Source organism: Hippocampus comes, unplaced genomic scaffold (genome assembly GCF_001891065.2).
Source record: "Hippocampus comes isolate QL1 unplaced genomic scaffold, H_comes_QL1_v1.1 scaffold122, whole genome shotgun sequence".
Lineage (NCBI taxonomy): Eukaryota > Metazoa > Chordata > Actinopteri > Syngnathiformes > Syngnathidae > Hippocampus > Hippocampus comes.
Window position 1 is genome coordinate 906,273 of NW_017842059.1, and position 19,003 is coordinate 925,275.

At 41.8% G+C, this 19,003-nt stretch overlaps 3 protein-coding genes across 3 annotated transcripts; all 3 read left to right on the plus strand.

Annotated features, from left to right (window-relative positions):
* The first annotated feature begins 772 nt into the window (after window positions 1–772).
* LOC109510710 (claudin-9) lies at window positions 773–2,069 on the plus strand. Its single transcript, XM_019861200.1, has one exon. The coding sequence runs from the start codon at window positions 1,191–1,193 to the stop codon at window positions 1,827–1,829; it is 639 nt and encodes a 212-aa protein (XP_019716759.1). The 5' UTR covers window positions 773–1,190; the 3' UTR covers window positions 1,830–2,069.
* A 4,348-nt stretch (window positions 2,070–6,417) lies between these two features.
* LOC109510692 (claudin-4-like) lies at window positions 6,418–7,377 on the plus strand. Its single transcript, XM_019861185.1, has one exon. The coding sequence runs from the start codon at window positions 6,829–6,831 to the stop codon at window positions 7,375–7,377; it is 549 nt and encodes a 182-aa protein (XP_019716744.1). The 5' UTR covers window positions 6,418–6,828.
* Window positions 7,378–12,470: 5,093 nt separating this feature from the next.
* LOC109510955 (claudin-3-like) lies at window positions 12,471–14,189 on the plus strand. Its single transcript, XM_019861664.1, has one exon. It carries the CDS (start codon window positions 12,950–12,952, stop codon window positions 13,595–13,597), a length of 648 nt encoding a protein of 215 aa, XP_019717223.1. The 5' UTR covers window positions 12,471–12,949; the 3' UTR covers window positions 13,598–14,189.
* Window positions 14,190–19,003: the final 4,814 nt, after the last annotated feature.

The window sequence follows — 19,003 nt, forward strand, 5'->3', positions numbered from 1 at the left end:
TATATATATATATATATATAAGCTCGCCCCCCCTTATAATTTCAGCAACCTTCCTGTGGGACGTGTATAGAATATCTGCATGAAAGTTGGCAAAGCACACAAGGATTCATTGTGTTGTTGGTTTTTCCCCCACTCCGAAGCACACAGATCTCATTCCCAGCATGATTCAGCATTTTGCTGCTTTCATAATGTTATTTCAGTGCAAACCACATGGTGGCTTGTAGTCATGCATTTCAAAGCCTTCCCTGCTGGAGCATCATCACAAGCATGGACTGATATTTACAAATGAGATGAAATGGTCATTATTTATTTCCGACAGTCTTTTGTTTTCATTTTATAGCATATCTTGGCAACGGTTTGTGGGTTGATTTTTTTTTTTTTTTTTTATGGTGGGGGGATCAGATTTCAGCTTTGATGTGTTGCCATGCAAATAATATTTGCACAGTGCTTTCAGAATCCTGAGTGCTGGTGTTGACTTGACACGTCATATTTTTCAGTTCTATTCAATTTTTCAATCCTCAGAGTGATATCTTTTTTTGGGGGGGGCACTTTCAGAGCAGTGTGTATGAGCGGTATAGCTCGCTGATACAGACAGGCAGGAGCAAAGAAAGCATGTCTGCTGTGAACCGGTACTCGGAGACCACTACTGGCATTAAAATGTCTTAAATCAACCTATCAAAAGACTTGAATATATGAACACAAGTAGGATTTTAGCATTGTAAATCGTCTTGAATCGCAAAATTAATTAAATATTTTCCAAAAAAGAATTCATCTGATGACTCTCGTGGTAACATCATGTGCTTTTAATTTGGGCTCTTCCACTCAGATGCCCGTCATTTACGTATTAAAACAACTTGGACAACCTGGGACATTGGGAACATTAGGAAGTAGATCTTGAAATTTAATTTCAAATGGAATTAAAAAGTCCCGATTTTAAATTGTTTTAGGATGAAGGAACTCTGTATTGAGTTTTAAAATCAAAACAATGAATAATCTGTTGGAAGTGTTTCCCCATATCTCTCAACACCAGCTTGACATCACCTGGATCTGACTCCACCTTCAAGCTGTATAAAGGAGGTTGAATCAATTTCTCCCTCAAGAGGGACTCGGCACCGACAGCCGAAGGGATCTCATATCACCTGCGAAGCAGCGCACAATCCGACACACAGAGGGCCTTCTCTCCCCAAACGATGGCCTCTTCCGGCGTGGAGATCCTGGGCCTGACGCTGGCCGTGGCGGGCTGGCTGGGTGTGATGGTGACATGCGGTCTTCCCATGTGGCGCGTGGCCGCCTACGTGGGCCAGAACGTGGTGCTGTCTCAGGTGATCTGGGAGGGCCTTTGGATGAACTGCTCGGTGCAGAGCACGGGTCAGATGCACTGCAAAGTCCACGACTCCATGCTGGGGCTGCCCCGGGACCTCCAGGCAGCCCGAGCCCTGGTGGTGGTCTCACTGGTGCTGGCTGGAGTTGGCGTGGCCCTGGCCACAGCAGGGGCTCAGTGCACCGACTGCAGCGATGACGTGAGGGGAAAATGGCGTGTGGCGGCGGCCGGGGGGCTCTCTTTGACACTGGCTGGGGTTCTGACGCTGGCGGCCGTGTCCTGGACGGCTCACGCCATCGTGTTGGACTTCCACGATCCGCTCATGGAGCAGACGGGGAAGCGTGATTTCGGCAATGCGCTCTATTTTGGCTGGGCCGCCTCATGCCTGCTCATCCTGGGGGGGGCGCTGCTGTGGTGCACCTGTAGCCGTCGGACTGACAGGGGGCCCATCCAGTTGAACTACTCGGCTGTTTCTCGGCGTGGATATGATAGACGAGACTACGTGTGATGAACGTGTGGCCAATGTGACCAGCGGGGGGCAACGGGCAGTGGGTGAACATTTGAAGGAAATTTGACCTGTTTTTTTTTTGGGGGGGGGGGTTGCTAGGTGTCTGTGGTGATGGGTGTCATTGTTTCCTTTTATATTCTATGTCAGTGGGGTACGAGTGCCTTTTCAAGAGGTGGACCCAATTTCAAGTGTAATAGTGGTCTGGGCAAATAATAAACAGTGATGCCTTGAGCTAATTGCAATCGCTCATATTTCATTTTTCATCATTGAAATAAATGGAAATGCCTTTAATTTTTATGATGATTTTTTTTTCCATCAGAAAAATAGCACTCTGTAATATCGTGCTTGATAAAAACAAACATTTAATGACATACTGTATTTAAATAGAATGTAAAGAATGAAACCGTTGTGATCACATTTTTTTTTTTTTTGCTTCAATTCAATGCACATTCGGTTGCTCCTTCTGGCATGGACGCTTTGGCCACTTGAGGGCAGTATAATACAGACATGAATCCACATGAAGCCAATCAGTACTCAGTAAGCTGCAATAATATAGGGTGTTGTTGTTTTGTTTTTTTTGCAGAGGATAAAAAATATAAGCCTGTGAGTTACATTGTTTGTGTTTGAATATTCTTTGCTTAAAAGGTTTATAATGCTGCAACTATTATTTGCGATGTATTGGCCTGCGAATGGGGTTTCCCACATTGCATTAGCATACAGCTAATGCAGGCATTCTTAAAGATGTTTGGTTGTCTTAGATATACAGTAAATACTCTGTAATTCGCTTAAAAATACTCAACTATTTGTTGTTAGAACAAAAACAATATTGTTTTAAGTGACATGAGATTTTCAGAATCTGAATCAGAATCGCCTTTATTGTCATTGTATAGCATACAACGAAATTTGGGTGCCACTCCTTAGTGCATTTTGTAAAAAAAAAAAAAAAAAAAAGATTTGGTGAAAAAACAGTTTAATAAATACAGATTTTATTCAGACAAAAGTAGTCCTTTGTAAAAAAAAAAAATAGAATAAAATAACGGTTTCATAAATACAGATTTTATTCAGACAAAAGTAGTCCTTTGCTTCTATGTGATGGCATTCATAGGCAATTACAAAGTCTTTTGTGGGGGGCGGGGGTGTGAATTTTACTTGTAGATGCATTTTCTATTCGCAGCAGGGCTCAGCGTGGATTCACTGGACATCATGGGCTATAACAGGCTTCTTTTAACTTTTTTTTGGGGGGGGGGATTGAAACTTTATTTTGAGGCCTTTATTGACTATAGCCAAATATTTTATGTTTTTGTGTTTGAGGGTGCGTGGAGGGGGTGCGCCAACTCTGTGGGGATGCTGAAGAAGGTGCGTGGCTTAAAAAAATTGGCAGCTATTCATTCATGTCATGCAAGAATGCAGATTTTTAGACAATTGTATTTGATTGCGGGTGACAGAAAATGAAATCGGCTGTCAATGGTAGCATTTAAAGTCATAACATCATGTGGTATCCATTTAGTTCTCCACTTCCACAATGATAACCACCTCACCTATGTCAGTTGCGATGCAGAAAGAGCACAAATACCAGATGCAACCCCCCACCATGAGATATTTAGTTTCGGGGAAAACTGAGCAAGGAGACAAAGGGGAGCTTGTTGGCCTCGTCTTCCTTTGTAACTTGTCCCGAAACCCGGTCTGGGATAATCGGCCAAATGTGCAACAGAAACCCTCACAAAGATTTCATTCATCACCTGGTCCCACTTATACCCTCACCCATACCCCAAATGGGACTCTGTAAAAAAATAATAAATGTAAGTCATTCAGTCCAAATGTGCGACTGAGTAGGACTGGAACATTTTGAAAAATAATCTAATTGCAATTCTTCCCAATCAATATTGCATATGCGATACGTTTATATTCTCCCCTCACCCCCATGTACATTTTAACAAACACAAGCAATACTTTTTTCTGTATTACAATGAACAATAATAAAATGTATTATTCATACACATATTTGGCTTTTAGGCTTCTGCTATAATTAAGGCAAAGTTTTTGCGATTAAAAAAATTGCATTCCACTACACAGTGAAGTCGATTTGAATTCAACAAATTTTTTAGCCTCACTATTGATTGACCTACATAGTGCACTCTAAACAAACAAAAGTGGCCTACTTGGCTGTTTTTTGAAGTTGTTGCGTTGTAAACTAAACATGCTTTAGTTCCAGTATGAGGTCAACTACCGTACAGGTTTGTTTCCGAATGTGCGCGAAAATTCATCACTTCAAAAGAATGTATTATGAATGTACTTTATAATTGCTTGTATACAGATAATTGGGCCTCAAGATAATAGGTATTCCCTTCCACTTCTTTTGATCACTTACAGTCGAGATTTTATTTCCAAAGAGAGACAAGAGACAATCTTAACGTCAACTATACATAACAACTTGACTATTTTTGAGAAACAAAAAAGTGACAAGACAGTTCCTAAACAATAAAAAATTGCATGGATCTGTGTAATTAGACTTGCGCTGAGGATGAAAATAGGACCCCTGATTTTAAAATAAAAAAAATACATATTCTTCGAAGAAAAAAAAGTTGTAATGTTATCACATGTTGTAGTTTTCCAAAACAAAGCAATAAAATTATCATCTCCCTAATCCCCCTCTATTTGTAGACAATATGGACTAAGCCTTACAATGAATGGAGAAAAACTAATGTAATTGAAACCCCCTGAAAAACCTTTATGATTGTCTATATTAATAATTTAAACCACAAATATAACACAAACTATGATCCCAAAACTGGTGAATATCATTTGCAACACCCTTACCTTACCCTTGAAAATAAATGACTTGCAGATGATATTTTGGAATTAAAAAATAATAATAATAATAAGGCACCGGCAAAAACATACACATGTAGCAAAGACTCTCTAATAACAACCCTGGCTAAATTTAGCGCCTTTCAAACATACAAAGTTTGTCACTTAATCAAGAGGTACCACTTCAATACATTTGCATGAAACCAATGTACTACATTCCTATCACAGAGGGCTTTGGCACCATCTTGTGTCATCTAAGTTCAGAAAAAGCACCAAGGCTGCAAAGAGATGAGCTTTCAACGAAAAAGTTGGGATATGTTCACAAAAAAAAAAGATTTGGTGAAAAAAAAAAATCATATTGAAACAGGAAGTAGACACACTTTAGTGCTTCAGTGGGCTACAAAAAATGATGTTTTGGGCCAGATCTGGCCTGGACTTTGAGTTTGACACCTGTTAGCCAGTGGTGAGTTTGCTCATGTGCCATTCATCTGCAGTCTTGGCATGGAGGGGTGAACATCGGATCATCTTGAGGGAGTATCAGAGTCTCCAATAACTCCAGAAAAAGTGACTAATTTGTTGCTTATCACTTTCAAAATAAATGAAAAAAAGTCACTCAAGGGGTAAGAAAGTCTCCCAAAAACAAGGTAAAGCAGTAGAAATCTTGTAACAAAGTTTGTTTAGAACCAGGCTGTGCATGTGATGCATAAAACGACCTGAGGGCAAATAAATAAAACACTGTGACCTTCAAAACAAGGACACTGATAAGCCCCCCTCTATCCCCTCCCACCATCTGGCACCAGTGTGCACACAGGTAATTGTCTATTTACTTCCTGAAAAGAATTGTGTGCACATTCAAACCTTTTCACCCAGGAGGAAATTGCCTTAAAGATGATGTCAGAATGACTGGTCACTTCATTATGCACACAGGTTTAATGAATGTCAATGAAAGAGCAAAGTCCACAATTCTCCCAGGACAAGGACGAAACCGCTCAGATTACTGGCATTTTTGTAGACTGTTGACCTATTGGTGGATGGATTAATCGACAACTAATCGATTTCTTATAATGTTATACGTTATATGGAAAATGGCGGCATGGTGGTCGACTGGTTTGCACGTCCGCCTCACAGTGCAGAGGCCAAGGGTTTAATTCCAGGCTATGTGGAATTTGCATGTTTGCCCCGTGCCTGTGTGGGTTTTCTCCGGGTACTTCATTTTTGTCTGCAATACTCTATTGTACTTTACTGCCCCCTGGTGGCCAAGGCACGTTGAATTGCAGCATTCAATCATGCTGTTTGAACTGTTTAATTCTTGACATTCTATTCAGTTATGTTATTACTCTATATGTTTATAAACTGAAATATTTTGGAGTGCTATTTTTTTCCACAAACACTTTTTGTTTGTTTTTTGCGGGGGAGCTGGAATGGATTTATGACATTTACATATGAGTTGAATCTCAAGGCAGCACTGTATTTCCTGTGAACAATATGGCTTCCAGATCTCAGGGAGAATGACTTGTGTTGACCTTTAGATCAGTGATTCCCAACCTTGGCATATATTTTACGTTTGAAAAATCGCACGGCACACAACCAAACAGAATTGTGACCAAAAGAGGATACATATGTCAATTTCATACTTTTTGCCATCTCATAGAAGATCATTTATTTGTTCTTTCTGTCATTATAAATTGCTGGCATAGATCGAGGGGCTAAGATACGTGATTTGTTATTAATAAATAATTTTCTCACCAACAAAGTTCTGTTCGAACTCACACGGCACACTAATGTGCCCCAGCACAATGGTTGGGAATCACTGCTTTAGAGGTTCCGCTAGCTGAAAAAAGGGGAGTCGGCATACCAGATAGTTTTGGGTGCTGATATTCACTTTCAATCATTCATCGGCAGGTTTTTGACCACCTCTGTTACTTTTTAACCACTCCATATCTCAGATAGCCACTTTGTATGTGCTCTCCCCTCACCCAAAACAGGTGGGAGCGCTACTGAGGAGTTGAATGATTAAGCCAAGGCCGTTTTCCTGAGCCAAAGCTGCAATTTTATTTATTTTTTGGCGGGGGGAGGGGGGTGGGGGGTTCCACCACAGAGTCTGACAGTTTGAATTTTGAGACTCCACCTTCTGCCGCCTATATGAACGATTGGGCCCGTTGACGGCACAACGAGAGGACAACGAGAAGACATGCCTTCGGCCGGACTGGAGATACTCGGAGTGGTGCTGGCCGTCCTGGGATGGATCCTGGGCCTGACGTCGTGCGTTCTGCCAATGTGGAGAGTGTCGGCCTTCATCGGTGTCAACATTGTCACGGCGCAGACCATCTGGGAGGGTATCTGGATGAATTGCGTGGTGCAGAGCACGGGTCAGATGCAGTGTAAGATCCACGACTCCATGTTGGCCCTCAGCGGCGATCTGCAGGCCGCTCGGGCTCTCACCATCATCTCCATAGTGGTGGGCCTGTTGGGGATTCTGATGTCCATGATGGGGGCCAAGTGCACCAATTGTGTGGAGGAGGAGCGGGCCAAAGCTCGGGTGATGATCGGGGCCGGGGCGGCGTTCATCTTGGCGTCTGTGACCCAGCTCATCCCGGTGTCGTGGTCGGCCAACGCCATCATCATGGAGTTCTACAATCCCGTCATCCCTGAGGCCCAGAAGAGGGAGATCGGTGCAGCTCTGTACGCCGGTTGGGCCGCCGCCGCCTTCCTGCTACTGGCGTGGATCCATCTCATCTGATAAAGATATTTGTATGTCGGCAAAGGCGTTCTCGCACTTCCAGTGCATTTTTCTTTTTAAAAAATCAAATCGAGGTCATGTTGGAAGATCATTTTGAAGTGTTTTGTCATCAGACTGTAGTTTGTGGTTGAAGCTGTACCAGTATCGGTGCCGTCTGTTATCAGACTCGAAAAAATCAACAGCACTTTACCATCTTGGCAGAACATCCTGGCAGGTGAAGGAGGCTATGTTGGTCAAGTCGAGATGTATTACGATGAACACTGATGAAATCACTTTGTTTGCTCGCTCTGCAAAATGAATGATAAACTCAACTCGGGCAGCGACTGAAGTTCTCGAGTCCCAGCTCTGCTCCGGCCGAGCCGGCTGCATGTTATATTTGAGCGGAACTTATGCCGTGACCTAGAACAGTTTTGTTTTTGAACCAGATTTGATTAAAATAAAACACTTTTTCATCATACGTATTTTAATTTCTATCTGCAACCTCTCATAACGTAAGTGAAGGAATAATTCTGCGTACTCCTGTCTTCACATGTTTTTAGTTATCATACATTCTTTATATTCATGTGTTTAATTCCCACATATTCTTATATTAATGATGATTGTTTTTGCTGGCTATGTGCAAAGAAAGAACCGCTTGCTGTTAAGAATCACTTCCCCCATAGCAGATAGAAACAGGTTTAATTCCCACGTATCCTTATGTGAATGATGATTGTTTTTGCTGGCTATGTGCAAAGAAAGAACTGCTTGCTGTTAAGAATCACTTCCCCCATAGCAGATAGAAACAGGGCTGTTTCACATGTGCCCAGATTATTCATATATTGAAATAAATTTTCGTGTTTCCGACCACAGTACCACCCCCGATCCCTATGTTGGAAACACCCATGTAACTAGGACCTCTTGAAGCTAATAAAAGGGATATCCGCGGAAGAATCAGTTGGGCAACGTTGATAGAAACAACTTGACTGTTTCTCTTCGTATCCCCCTGGCGCCAGTGTCAAGAGTCATCCTTTCTCCCTCTGTTTTTTGAATGTTTAATTGATAAACGTGACAGGAAGTACTTGTAGTCACTATTGTTTTTGCTGGCTATGTGCAAAGAAAGAACTGCTTGCTGTTAAGAATCACTTCCCCCATAGCAGATAGAAACAGGGCTGAGAAGAATGCAGACATTTATCTGCTAAAGCCGGTTTCACATGTGCCTAGATTATTCATATATTGAAATAAATCTTCGTGTTTCCGACCACACTACCACCCCCGATCCCTATGTTGGAAACCCACATGTAATTAGGACCTCCTGAAGCTAATAAAAGGGATATCCGCGGAAGAATCAGTTGGGCAACGTTGATAGAAACAACTTGACTGTTTCTCTGCGTATCCCCCTGGCGCCAGTGTCAAGAGTCATCCTTTCTCCCTCTGTTTTTTGAATGTTTAATTGATAAACGTGACAGGAAGTACTTGTAGTCACTCATAAAATAAAGTGGTATTGTTGCATGCCTAGTTTGAACTACCATTTAAGTACATTCTGAACATTTTGGGGTAGCGTCACTTATTCAGGTTTTTGCTGTGGGTGGAAGGGGTTGGTCCCTATCAAACGGAATTTTTTTTATGATTATAAACTCACAGTTTTGTTCTCAAGTGAAAGTCTGTAATATACACTATGTTTACTTTGTATTAAAGATTTGTTTGGATGGTGAATGCCTGAATCTTCATTGTTTATTTTAGGACCCCTGACACTACAAAAGTCTGTACAAAGGGTCTGAGGTTGGACTTGAGTCTTTAGTTGTGCCTGAATTTTACTTCTTCCAATCAACACATTTGGCGATCACAAAATTCTTCCAACTTTGTGGTAACAGTTTGTAGAAGGTTATCTTGTGTTCCCCTAGCTTGACCCGAGCCACTATTCAATCACGGTTTTTAAGTTCAAAATTTGTTTCTGGAATGTAAACGGTGTTTTTCATTTCAACTGAAAACTCTTCAGAAGTACTTTGAACCGAATGGGGGCTTCTGCAGCATCAGAGCAGCAGCCGTCTACCTGGCTGTTTGCTCCCCGAGATAACAAAAATGTTCGTCAGCTCCTTAACAAAGGACTTGCTTCATGGTTGAGAGAAAGGAAGGGGGGCAAGGGGAGGACAGAAGGCAGACAGTGGTGGTGGTGGTGGTGGTGGTGGAGAGGTGGCTCCATTTCTAGAGAGACGGTCACTCCGCTAAAAGAATTCCAAGGGCATCCCGCAGACACACAGCGATTAAAGGCCATAAAACACTGTTTGCTGGCATGTGAAGAGTGCCCGGGCCAAGTGTGAGAAAGTTCTTGAGTCCTTGCCCATAACCGTGATGTGTGAGTACGAAACTCATCACGCTGTAAAACATTCAAATCCAAATTTCTGTAAATGCCTCGTCGTCAATGCTCATATGACATTTGTTCCCTAAATTCAAAACTACATTGAAAATAAAACTTCCTTCTTTTTGGAATCCATGTTGGACTTCCTCCTTCTTCACTGCCAACCAATGAAATTCTCTTTAGGTGACCACATGCACTCATGAGGTCTTCGGTAGGGACTGACTTGATCATAATATTTAATCAAACTGGGATTGAGTCCTGAGCTGAACCTGAATCTTATAGGGACACAAAATTTACTTAGCCATGTTAGCAATAAAAGTTCAATATTTTGTCTATAATCAATTTGATTACTTATTTAATTGTCAAGTACATTCAATGACTTAAAACGGTCTTAAACAATGTGTCAAAAATACAGCCCGCGGGCCGGAACCGGCCCCCAGGAGGTTCAATCAGGCCCGCAGGATCATTTAAAAGTGAAAAAATGCATAGACCTTAGTTTCTAAGGTGTAGGCAGGGATTACATTTAGATTTTATATGCACATGTGTAAATGGTTTAAAAATTCCTTTCTTTATCAATCTCGTTTAATCTTACAAGTGCATTGCTATATTTTTCAATACCATATTACTAGAAGTTTTGTGCCTTAGTACAATCAGTGGGATCTGTTGCAATGCATATATGTGAATGATAAAAAAGTAAATTGCACATTTGTCAAAGAACATCTAGGGTGCTTCATGAAATGTTTTGTAAAAAATATGTTCATTAAATTTCAACACTTTCCAAATATTCTGGTGCTTATTTAGACCAAAACAAAGGAAATACATGTTACTTTGCTTATTAATAGCAGAGTATGGAAAATTTTCATGTTCCGGCTCACTTGACATCTACTGAGGCCGTATGTGGCCCACAATGTGAAATGAGTTTGACACCCCTGGTCTTAAAGATAATATTGCTCGCCGCCATGTTCAATCAACACGTCACTAGACAATCGTAACGTGTGCAAATGTTGAACGAAACTGCACAATCATTTACACGCACACCGGCAGCCAATGTAATGTATCTAGCGTCAATTCTGAAAGAATAAAGCCATACCGTTTCCAGCCAAAACTATGAAATCCGTCTACCAAGTGATATTCCACTTTGGGTGTGAAAGATGCAACCTAAGACGCTCTATTTATTTTATTTTTTTTTTCTTGCCACAAAACACAGTTTGGAGAACTTGCAATCCAGGAAGTGATCTTTCGCCCACGAGCCACAAAACACAGTTTGGAGAACTAGCAATCCAGTAAGTGATCTTTCGCCCACGAGCCATAACAGCATGAGCAACGATGAAAAATGGAAAGATGTATCCCTCAACGGCTTCATTAACAAGTGCGGCTCCACTCGTTATGTTCATAAGAGCCGTAGCCATAACAGCGGCGGCACTGGCGACTCGGATCCTCCCTCGGGCCGTGAAGCTGGCTCTGGCATTATTTTCACCTGCGCGGCTGTCTCATTTCCAACTGTATTCCCGATCCTTGTCCCGGAAATGTTCACAAACGTGTGCCAAGCCCGCCTATATTGTTTGTCTACTGCCTGCACGGGATCGACAAAACTTGCATAAGTACACTTTGGAAATTTTTGCTCCGCATTATGACATAGTTTTTCTTTGCGTCCTCCTTGTTGTCCAATTTGTGTCTATTGTCTAGCAGTAACGTAAACACATTACATCTCATTGGAACTATCATGGACGTACCCGTGTGTGGAATATGTTGTCATAAAAGTGAAATAAATCAATAAAGAGGTGCATTTTGCGTTTTAACAAGCTAAACGAATTAATTGCTGCCAATCGCTATACATGAAAAGCTAACAAAACCCTCCTTTAATTGTGTTGGGACAAATGCATGCTTCCATTTTTGTGGGGACGGTTCAATAAGCTATACATGAAAAACTAACAAAACCCTCCTTTAAATGCATGCTTCCATTTTTGTGGGGACGGTTCAATGAAGATGCTTAACTTGGAAGTTACAACTGAAACCTGTACCAGTTGCGTACTTTTCTTACCAAAAACCCAGACAAAGCGAGAAGTGGGCTGTTATGAATCATTTTTTGGCACCCTTTGCAGTGGAAATGCTGATTAGCGAAACCAAATCAAACAAACTTTAGGAGGAAACAGGGGGCTAGGTGACTGTATGAATGAGAAATGGATATATTCAATGTACACACTTAAAATTGCTGGGTCAAATTGTAACCCAAAATGGGTAAAATAGGTGCCATTGCGTGGGGTCCAAAAGAGACAGAGCCAATGCTCGGTTATCCAGTGCACTGGCTTGAGGATTTGACCAAGCACATGTGGTCAAGATTTTGATCAAACAAGAGGGAAAAACTTTCCTCTCTCTGTCAGGGGTCGACACAGCAATTCACTCGCATGACATGTTTTGTTTTTTCAAATCCACGACAATACTCCCCCCACCCACAAAGAGAACATTTTTTGCCTCTCAAGCACAGTACACTTTCTTTAAGCACTGTTCAATTGTATTTAATTTAACTACAGTAAATCTGCTTTTTCCTAATAAAATCCCAGCCTCTGTATTTATTTATCTTTTCTGTATTTTACGTTTGGTGGTACTTAAAGAGCTATTTTTTGAACTGGTACTTGGTGTAAAAAGTGTGAGAACTGCAGCTCGGACAAAATAGGATTATCGTCTTGGACAAAGTTATTTTGTGTTCTTGTCAGATTTTTGTGATGATACGTCTCAATCATATCTGAGCATTTATTGGCCCGAAGCTAAGGCGAGAAGGAGGAGTTTTAAAGAGCACCACATGCTACTTTATTGCAGATTCTTATGCTGACCGCAATTTGAGAACCACTACGCTACAGACGTCCTTGAGATTACTGTATAAAAAGCCCTGTGATGAAACCTGTGATTTTCAGTTTAAGACCATACAATATGCTCTCAGCCAAAGTGTTATGCGTCTTCCACACTTGCCTATGTGATAAAAGGCCTCATTGTGGCCCAGTGGGCCCATTGTGAAAGCTGAGAGCGGAGTCTCTTCTTCTCCCCCGTCCTTCCTCCCCCTTTTGTGGTGATGTCAGCTCCTCCGAGGACTCCTCCCATCCACCTGAGCCTACTTTATAAAGCATAGTGCTCCTGTCTGGGCTGCACACACACACACACACACACACACACACACAAACGCACACGGCGTCAACTTCCTCAAGAGTTTCTCCGGCGTGACGTTGGTGGAAGAGCTGTAGGATGTCCGTCGGCCTGGAGTTGCTGGGCATCTCCCTGTGCATCCTGGGATGGATCATCGGCATTGTGGCATGCGCCCTGCCCATGTGGCGGGTGACGGCGTTCATCGGCAGCAACATCGTGACGGCGCAGATCATCTGGGAGGGCCTGTGGATGACCTGCGTGGTTCAGAGCACGGGCCAGATGCAGTGCAAGGTCTATGACTCCATGCTGGCCCTGAGCCAGGACCTGCAGGCCGCCCGGGCCCTCACCGTCATTTCCATCTTGCTCGCCATCATAGCCGTGTTGATCGCCATCACCGGCGCCAAGTGCACCAACTGCATCGAAGAGGAGCCCTCCAAAGCCAAGGTGATGATCGTCTCCGGAGTGTTCTTCATCGTGTCGGGCGTCATGCAGCTCATTCCCGTCTCCTGGTCGGCCAACACCATCATCCGGGACTTCTACAACCCCTTGCTGACTGATGCCCAAAGGCGGGAACTGGGCGCCGCGCTCTACATCGGATGGGCGGCTGCCGCCCTCCTGATCCTGGGTGGCGGACTGCTCTGCTGCTCGTGCCCGCCCAGGGAGGCCCGCTACAAGAATTCCCGAATGGCGTACTCGGCCTCCAGGTCGGCAGGAGGCCAGGGGGTGGAGAGGAAAGACTACGTGTGAGTGAGGACGTGGACACAAAGACTGGAAGGCCGTCGCCACCAGGAGATGATGAAAAATTCATGCATTCGTCGGTGTTGTGTATGTTTTTACCTAACTGTAAGTCTCACATGTGTGACTTGCTTACTACTCACTAAATGTTTCCCCCAACTGTATTGAGCCAAGGCTCATATTTTTTTAAGAAAAATCCCGTAGCCCATCACCAAACATGGATAGACAAGAACAGCTTTCAGGTGGAATTAAAAGAAATTTAAATCGGATTTGCTGTGAATCATTTTATACCATTCTGGCAGAAAATCTGTACTGAAATTGTATTTTTCTTCACCTTTAACAATTTCTTCCCAGCAATTCGCTTCTTAACATCAACCGAATGATAGCTGTACATTTAAATATTCGTGTGCCACAATTTTCCGTGTCTTCTGATTTTGTATTCATTTTGCCGTGAACATTGTATTTAACAATTAATTGCCGGGGCAATTATGTATGTACGATGAGGTGACGAGACTGTACATTTCAATTTTTTTTTTTTTTACAGTCATAACAAACCTATTGAGTATATTTGTGGTTTGATTAAATCCCATCGACTGGAAGAGCATTTCATTGTTTCGCCTGTCACTGTACATCGATGGCATAGATAGATGAGCAAAGATACATTATCGCCATTTTCGCCTCTAGAAACAAACAACACAGACAGAACTGTCGCTGCACCCGTGCTGAATGTTGGGATCCAGACTCCGTGATGTCGATGTTTCGTGAAGTAAACTTGACACAATCCAGTGGGCCTATGAACAAGGATGAGTTTGAATAAACCGTGCTGTAAGAGCATCATTAATCTCATCTCATGACACGTGTACAGTGATGCAATGTGCACTGATGTCCAGACTGCATCTTCTGACAATAAACATACTCATGTTTTACTTAAGGTAATGTGCTTTCCTTCTTGAAATTTTACCATGGCGTCTGACATTCAACAGTGGGCCATGGGATTGTTTCACAGGCGTTGGAGTAACCGCAGAGACCTTTGACGATGAATCATGGGACAACTACTCAAATAGAGGGCTTTCATTCACGAGAGGCGTGCTCGTTTGCAGAAAAAGTCATAAAGAAAGTGCACTCAAGCGAAAAGTATCACGTCGTCACTGAAGTAAACGCACTGGAAAATGTTCCTTTTTAATGAGAGGACACTGTGTACTGCTTCTACAAGGAAAGGACTGGATATTAATGAAGCAATATCCTTTACAAATCCAAAATGCAATAATGAACACATCGACTAATTTGCATAAAGCCGAAATAGTAAACTGTGGCAGTTGGAATAACAGGAAAGGTGACGAAGGCAATCGTAACCAACAGTTTCCATGTGCCTTGTGATAACTAAAGATTAAACAAAAACCTCAGAGGACAGATTTTTAAAACCAATTACAAAACGTACACTACCTCAATTGCAATAACATGAGTAAATGTAATCCATTACTTTTCACTGGTGCGAAATAATAACGGTTGCTTTGATTGCTAGCAAGGTATTATTCGTCTGACTCTTTCGCGAGTCAGTACTTAGTCGTCGCCTCCATTCAAATCATCAGCTCATCAGCAAGCTCTTCAGAAGCCTGATGAAAATCCTGAGGCTTTGAATCAGAGCAAGGAAACATCTCAAACCATGCGGGACAGTGGCCTTCGAGGCCCGAGTTGGCCACAAACTGTCTAACTGTGATTAGATGATTAGAAGCACCTCTCAGTGTGATAATATTAATAAACAGTGTCAACGCTCTTTTTATGTTTGTTCTTCATGAACAGCAATCATATTGGGCATGTTTAAATATCTTAAAGTGCTAGAATTTTTTTTGTAATATTATATATACAGTATGTCACCATTTTATGGAGCCCCTAATGTGACATGGAAGAAAAACAAAAAAACCTTCACGTTCCCTCACAAAGATTGCAAGATCATGATTCAAAAAAAAAAAAAAAAAAAATGCACGTTTATGGACTTCCGGGTCATCTTCCGGGTAAATGAAAGCAACAAAAATGGAAAGTTTTTCACCGGTGGGCGAGCTTAATCGCATTTTACTTTGAAATTGGTTTGAAATGCAAAGACATAAAAATCTCTTCTCAATCTTAAGCATAAGCGAAAGACAGGTAAAGCGTACTGTCGTCTCTCAAAAAGCTGCCCGTGAGAGGCGACAGTAGCCAAACTGACTCGGAAGTACATAAACATGATAAACATGCATTTTAAAAAAGGCGTTCCCTTGAGAAAAAAAAAAGCCTCATTTCACAATCATTGCGAGGGAACACAAACATTTGCGAGATGACGCAAAGTTGTTGGGTTTTTTTTTTCCTCCATGTCACCTTAAGGGCTCTGTACCAATTCAACACACAGTCAGGCATATCATGAAGATTGTGTCCCTAAGTGGCCTGTGAGCGTATATGTGGTTGGAGTCAGCTTGTCACACCCAACAGGTGGCAGGATTCTAAAATATTGATGGACGACAGATAGACAAGTGTGTCGAGTTACGGCCGTGTATCGGCGTCGACAAAGACTCGGTGTGACGTGGCCACTGTAGTTAAAGAGACGCTGCGACAACATCAGCAATACATGGCCAAGAAAACACATCCCATCAAGTCCAAGTGAAATAATAGTAACTACAGAATGTGTAACGTGTGAATGCTGATGTCGCTGAAGTGAAATCGATTCAATTGCCGAACTGTAGAAACTCCACATTAGAATGGTCTGAGTCAGCAAAGAAATGTGGAAGTAGGAGGTCACTATGTAAAATAATTCTTCATTTTGGAATTTTGCCGTGAAAATATGGGAATTTGCACAATATGATAAAATAGAATTGGCAAAGAAATATGAAAGAATGGTGCCAATCTGTTGAATGCATTAAGTTGAGAATATTGACCTGGGAAATGTGGAACAATGAATAATGTGGGAAATCTGGACATGTTCTCAAGATGCCCTGAATGAGTTGAACAATGTGAATTCGGAAAAATGTCCCCATTCGTTTCAATGGGATTTTTGTTTTCATGGAAAATGTGGGGAAAGTGCAATGGCTTGAATCGTTTGAGGAATGTGGAAGGGAAAGAGGGATTAAAAAAAAGTCGCAGAATAGTAAATTGGAATGCTCCTTTGGATGACTGAAACAGTTAACAGGTGTCAATAAAAGGTAAATGATTATATGATTAACTTAAGTATTATTATCTTCCCCCCCACCCATTTTTAATTAAATCGAGAATATGATGCCCAAAATGAAACAACAGGACTAGTTTGCATGCAAACAGGACACAATGTGCTTAATTTCCTGTCCTTTTGCCCTGTATAGTTTATGTATTTTCTGTATATGTGTGTGTGCGCGCACGTGTGTGTTTGTGATCCACTGACTCGAGTCAGACCCTCAGTCATGTTTAACCAGCGTCGAGGTAATCATTGACTCTCGCCGCACAAAAGACAATTAATTCCCAACGGATTTCAACAGTACGATTCAATTACACTCAAGCATTTTGTTTTGATCCTAAGTATGAATTCTAACCTAATGTACATACAGTGAGTGTATGTGTTTTAGTCATTTTAGATGAACCTCTGGTCACGTTAGGCTGGCTCCGGCCAAAGGAGGCTGCTGACAAGTGGTCACATGACCGAAACTGGGGAATGTGGAGGGCAGAGACGTTGCCTGGCACCTGAAGTTGGAATGAAAAGGAAAGCCCCCACCCTGTCTTCCCCTCCCCCATCTCCAACTGCCAGCGAAAATACACAAGCACACTGTGTCTTCTCACAAAGACTCAATAAACATGCTCGTCTACAACAGCAAGAGTGCTACTTAATGCTATCGAAGCCACAAATCCTGTTTTAGTTAAGTCTGCTAAGCTTAATGCTAACAAACAATGCAAACTGCCATAGATAGCTAATGAATACCAAAGAATATTTGAACACAATCGTGGCAGCTGCACACATAGCGAGATCATATAATACTACTCGGGGGCATATTCTTTATCTTCCGCAAAGAACAACTAACATGACTGCGGCATGCTGACTCCTCATCATGTATATCCGCAGGTTTGGTTTATACTGCCAGCACATGGCAAAGCCTTGAACATCAGAAGAGTAGCACTATGTAAAAATTTAGGTGTCATTATTGTTTAACATTATTTTCTTATTTCAAAAATATGTTAGAAAAATCTGACTGCTGTTCTTGAACAGATTCACAAAATATAACATCTTATTCTCATTCTGCTTTTTTAACTTTAATCAAGGGTGCTCCACAAGGTTCAATGCTAGCTCCTGTTCCATTCACTGTCTCTATCAATAACATCAGATCCTCCATAACAGACTGCAGTGCTGCTGATCTTTACACAGATGAAACAGTACTGTATTGCTCTTTCAACACTGCAAACAGTGCCATTAAAATCTTCCAACAAGCCTTTGGCAGACTAAAACAAGCACTTTTCAACCTGAAACCTCCAATGCAGATTGGACCAAAAACATGATTTTCTCAAAGGCAAGAATCATTAAAAAAAAAAAAAATCAGTCCATCGGCGCATAAACAGGATGTCGTCTTAAAAGATTCACAGAACACAAACAATTGGGCATCTGGTTAGACCAGAAGAGTTAAAATTTCAAAATTCGCATTGACATACTCAGGAAGAAACGGAAGCAAAGATCGAAACAAAACAAATTTCGCCCTGCTGTGGAGGAAACAGCTGGTGGAAGCAGCCTCTTCAACTCTTTTGTATTATGGTGACATTATCAACAGACAGAAAACTGTTTTTCACTCTGAACTGAAATCCATCTCTGTGGAAAGCTACTCCACCCATCACTCAACTTTAAATCAGAAGGTGGGATGGAAACCTTTATCAGTATGACGAAATATGTACTGGCGCATTATCGGTGAAAAAGGAACAAACGGCAACCTGCCACTGTACATTGGCACGTTATTAAGCTGGTCTCAAAATAACCACCACGCATCAACGTGACTAATTCTGCTCAAAATTCTCTGGAGTAAGACTGAATAGTAAAAACACTTTTCGTTTTTTGGCTGATTCTTTGGGGGAGATTTTAAAAGAGCAAATTTTGGCCAATTAATCGGCCGGGCCTTACTTTGGAGAATAAAATGTACAGTATTTTGTTCAAATGATTCATGATTTTTATCATATATTATATTACACCGCTCCAGATGTGGCACAGTTGCGTGCTGCTTCATTGCCTTTTTGTACTGTTGGTTTCTTTTTATTGCAAGGTGATAAAGGGTGAGTTGGAGTGCATCTGTCTCAACTGAAGGACCAAGTATCAAATGCAGGGCCTGCCACGGTTGTTCACACAATACGACTGTAGCAATTTGAATTCAGCTATTGATGTACGTACACAGCAAAAACAAATGTATGTTTGGAAAAAGTACAAATAGGAAGCACAAGTGCAGA

What these genes read in the sequence shown, in the direction of transcription:
- LOC109510955 (XM_019861664.1), top strand. Translation starts at nt 12,950, where the DNA reads ATGTCCGTCGGCCTGGAGTTGCTGGGCATCTCCCTGTGCATCCTGGGA.
- LOC109510710 (XM_019861200.1), top strand. Translation starts at nt 1,191, where the DNA reads ATGGCCTCTTCCGGCGTGGAGATCCTGGGCCTGACGCTGGCCGTGGCG.
- LOC109510692 (XM_019861185.1), top strand. Translation starts at nt 6,829, where the DNA reads ATGCCTTCGGCCGGACTGGAGATACTCGGAGTGGTGCTGGCCGTCCTG.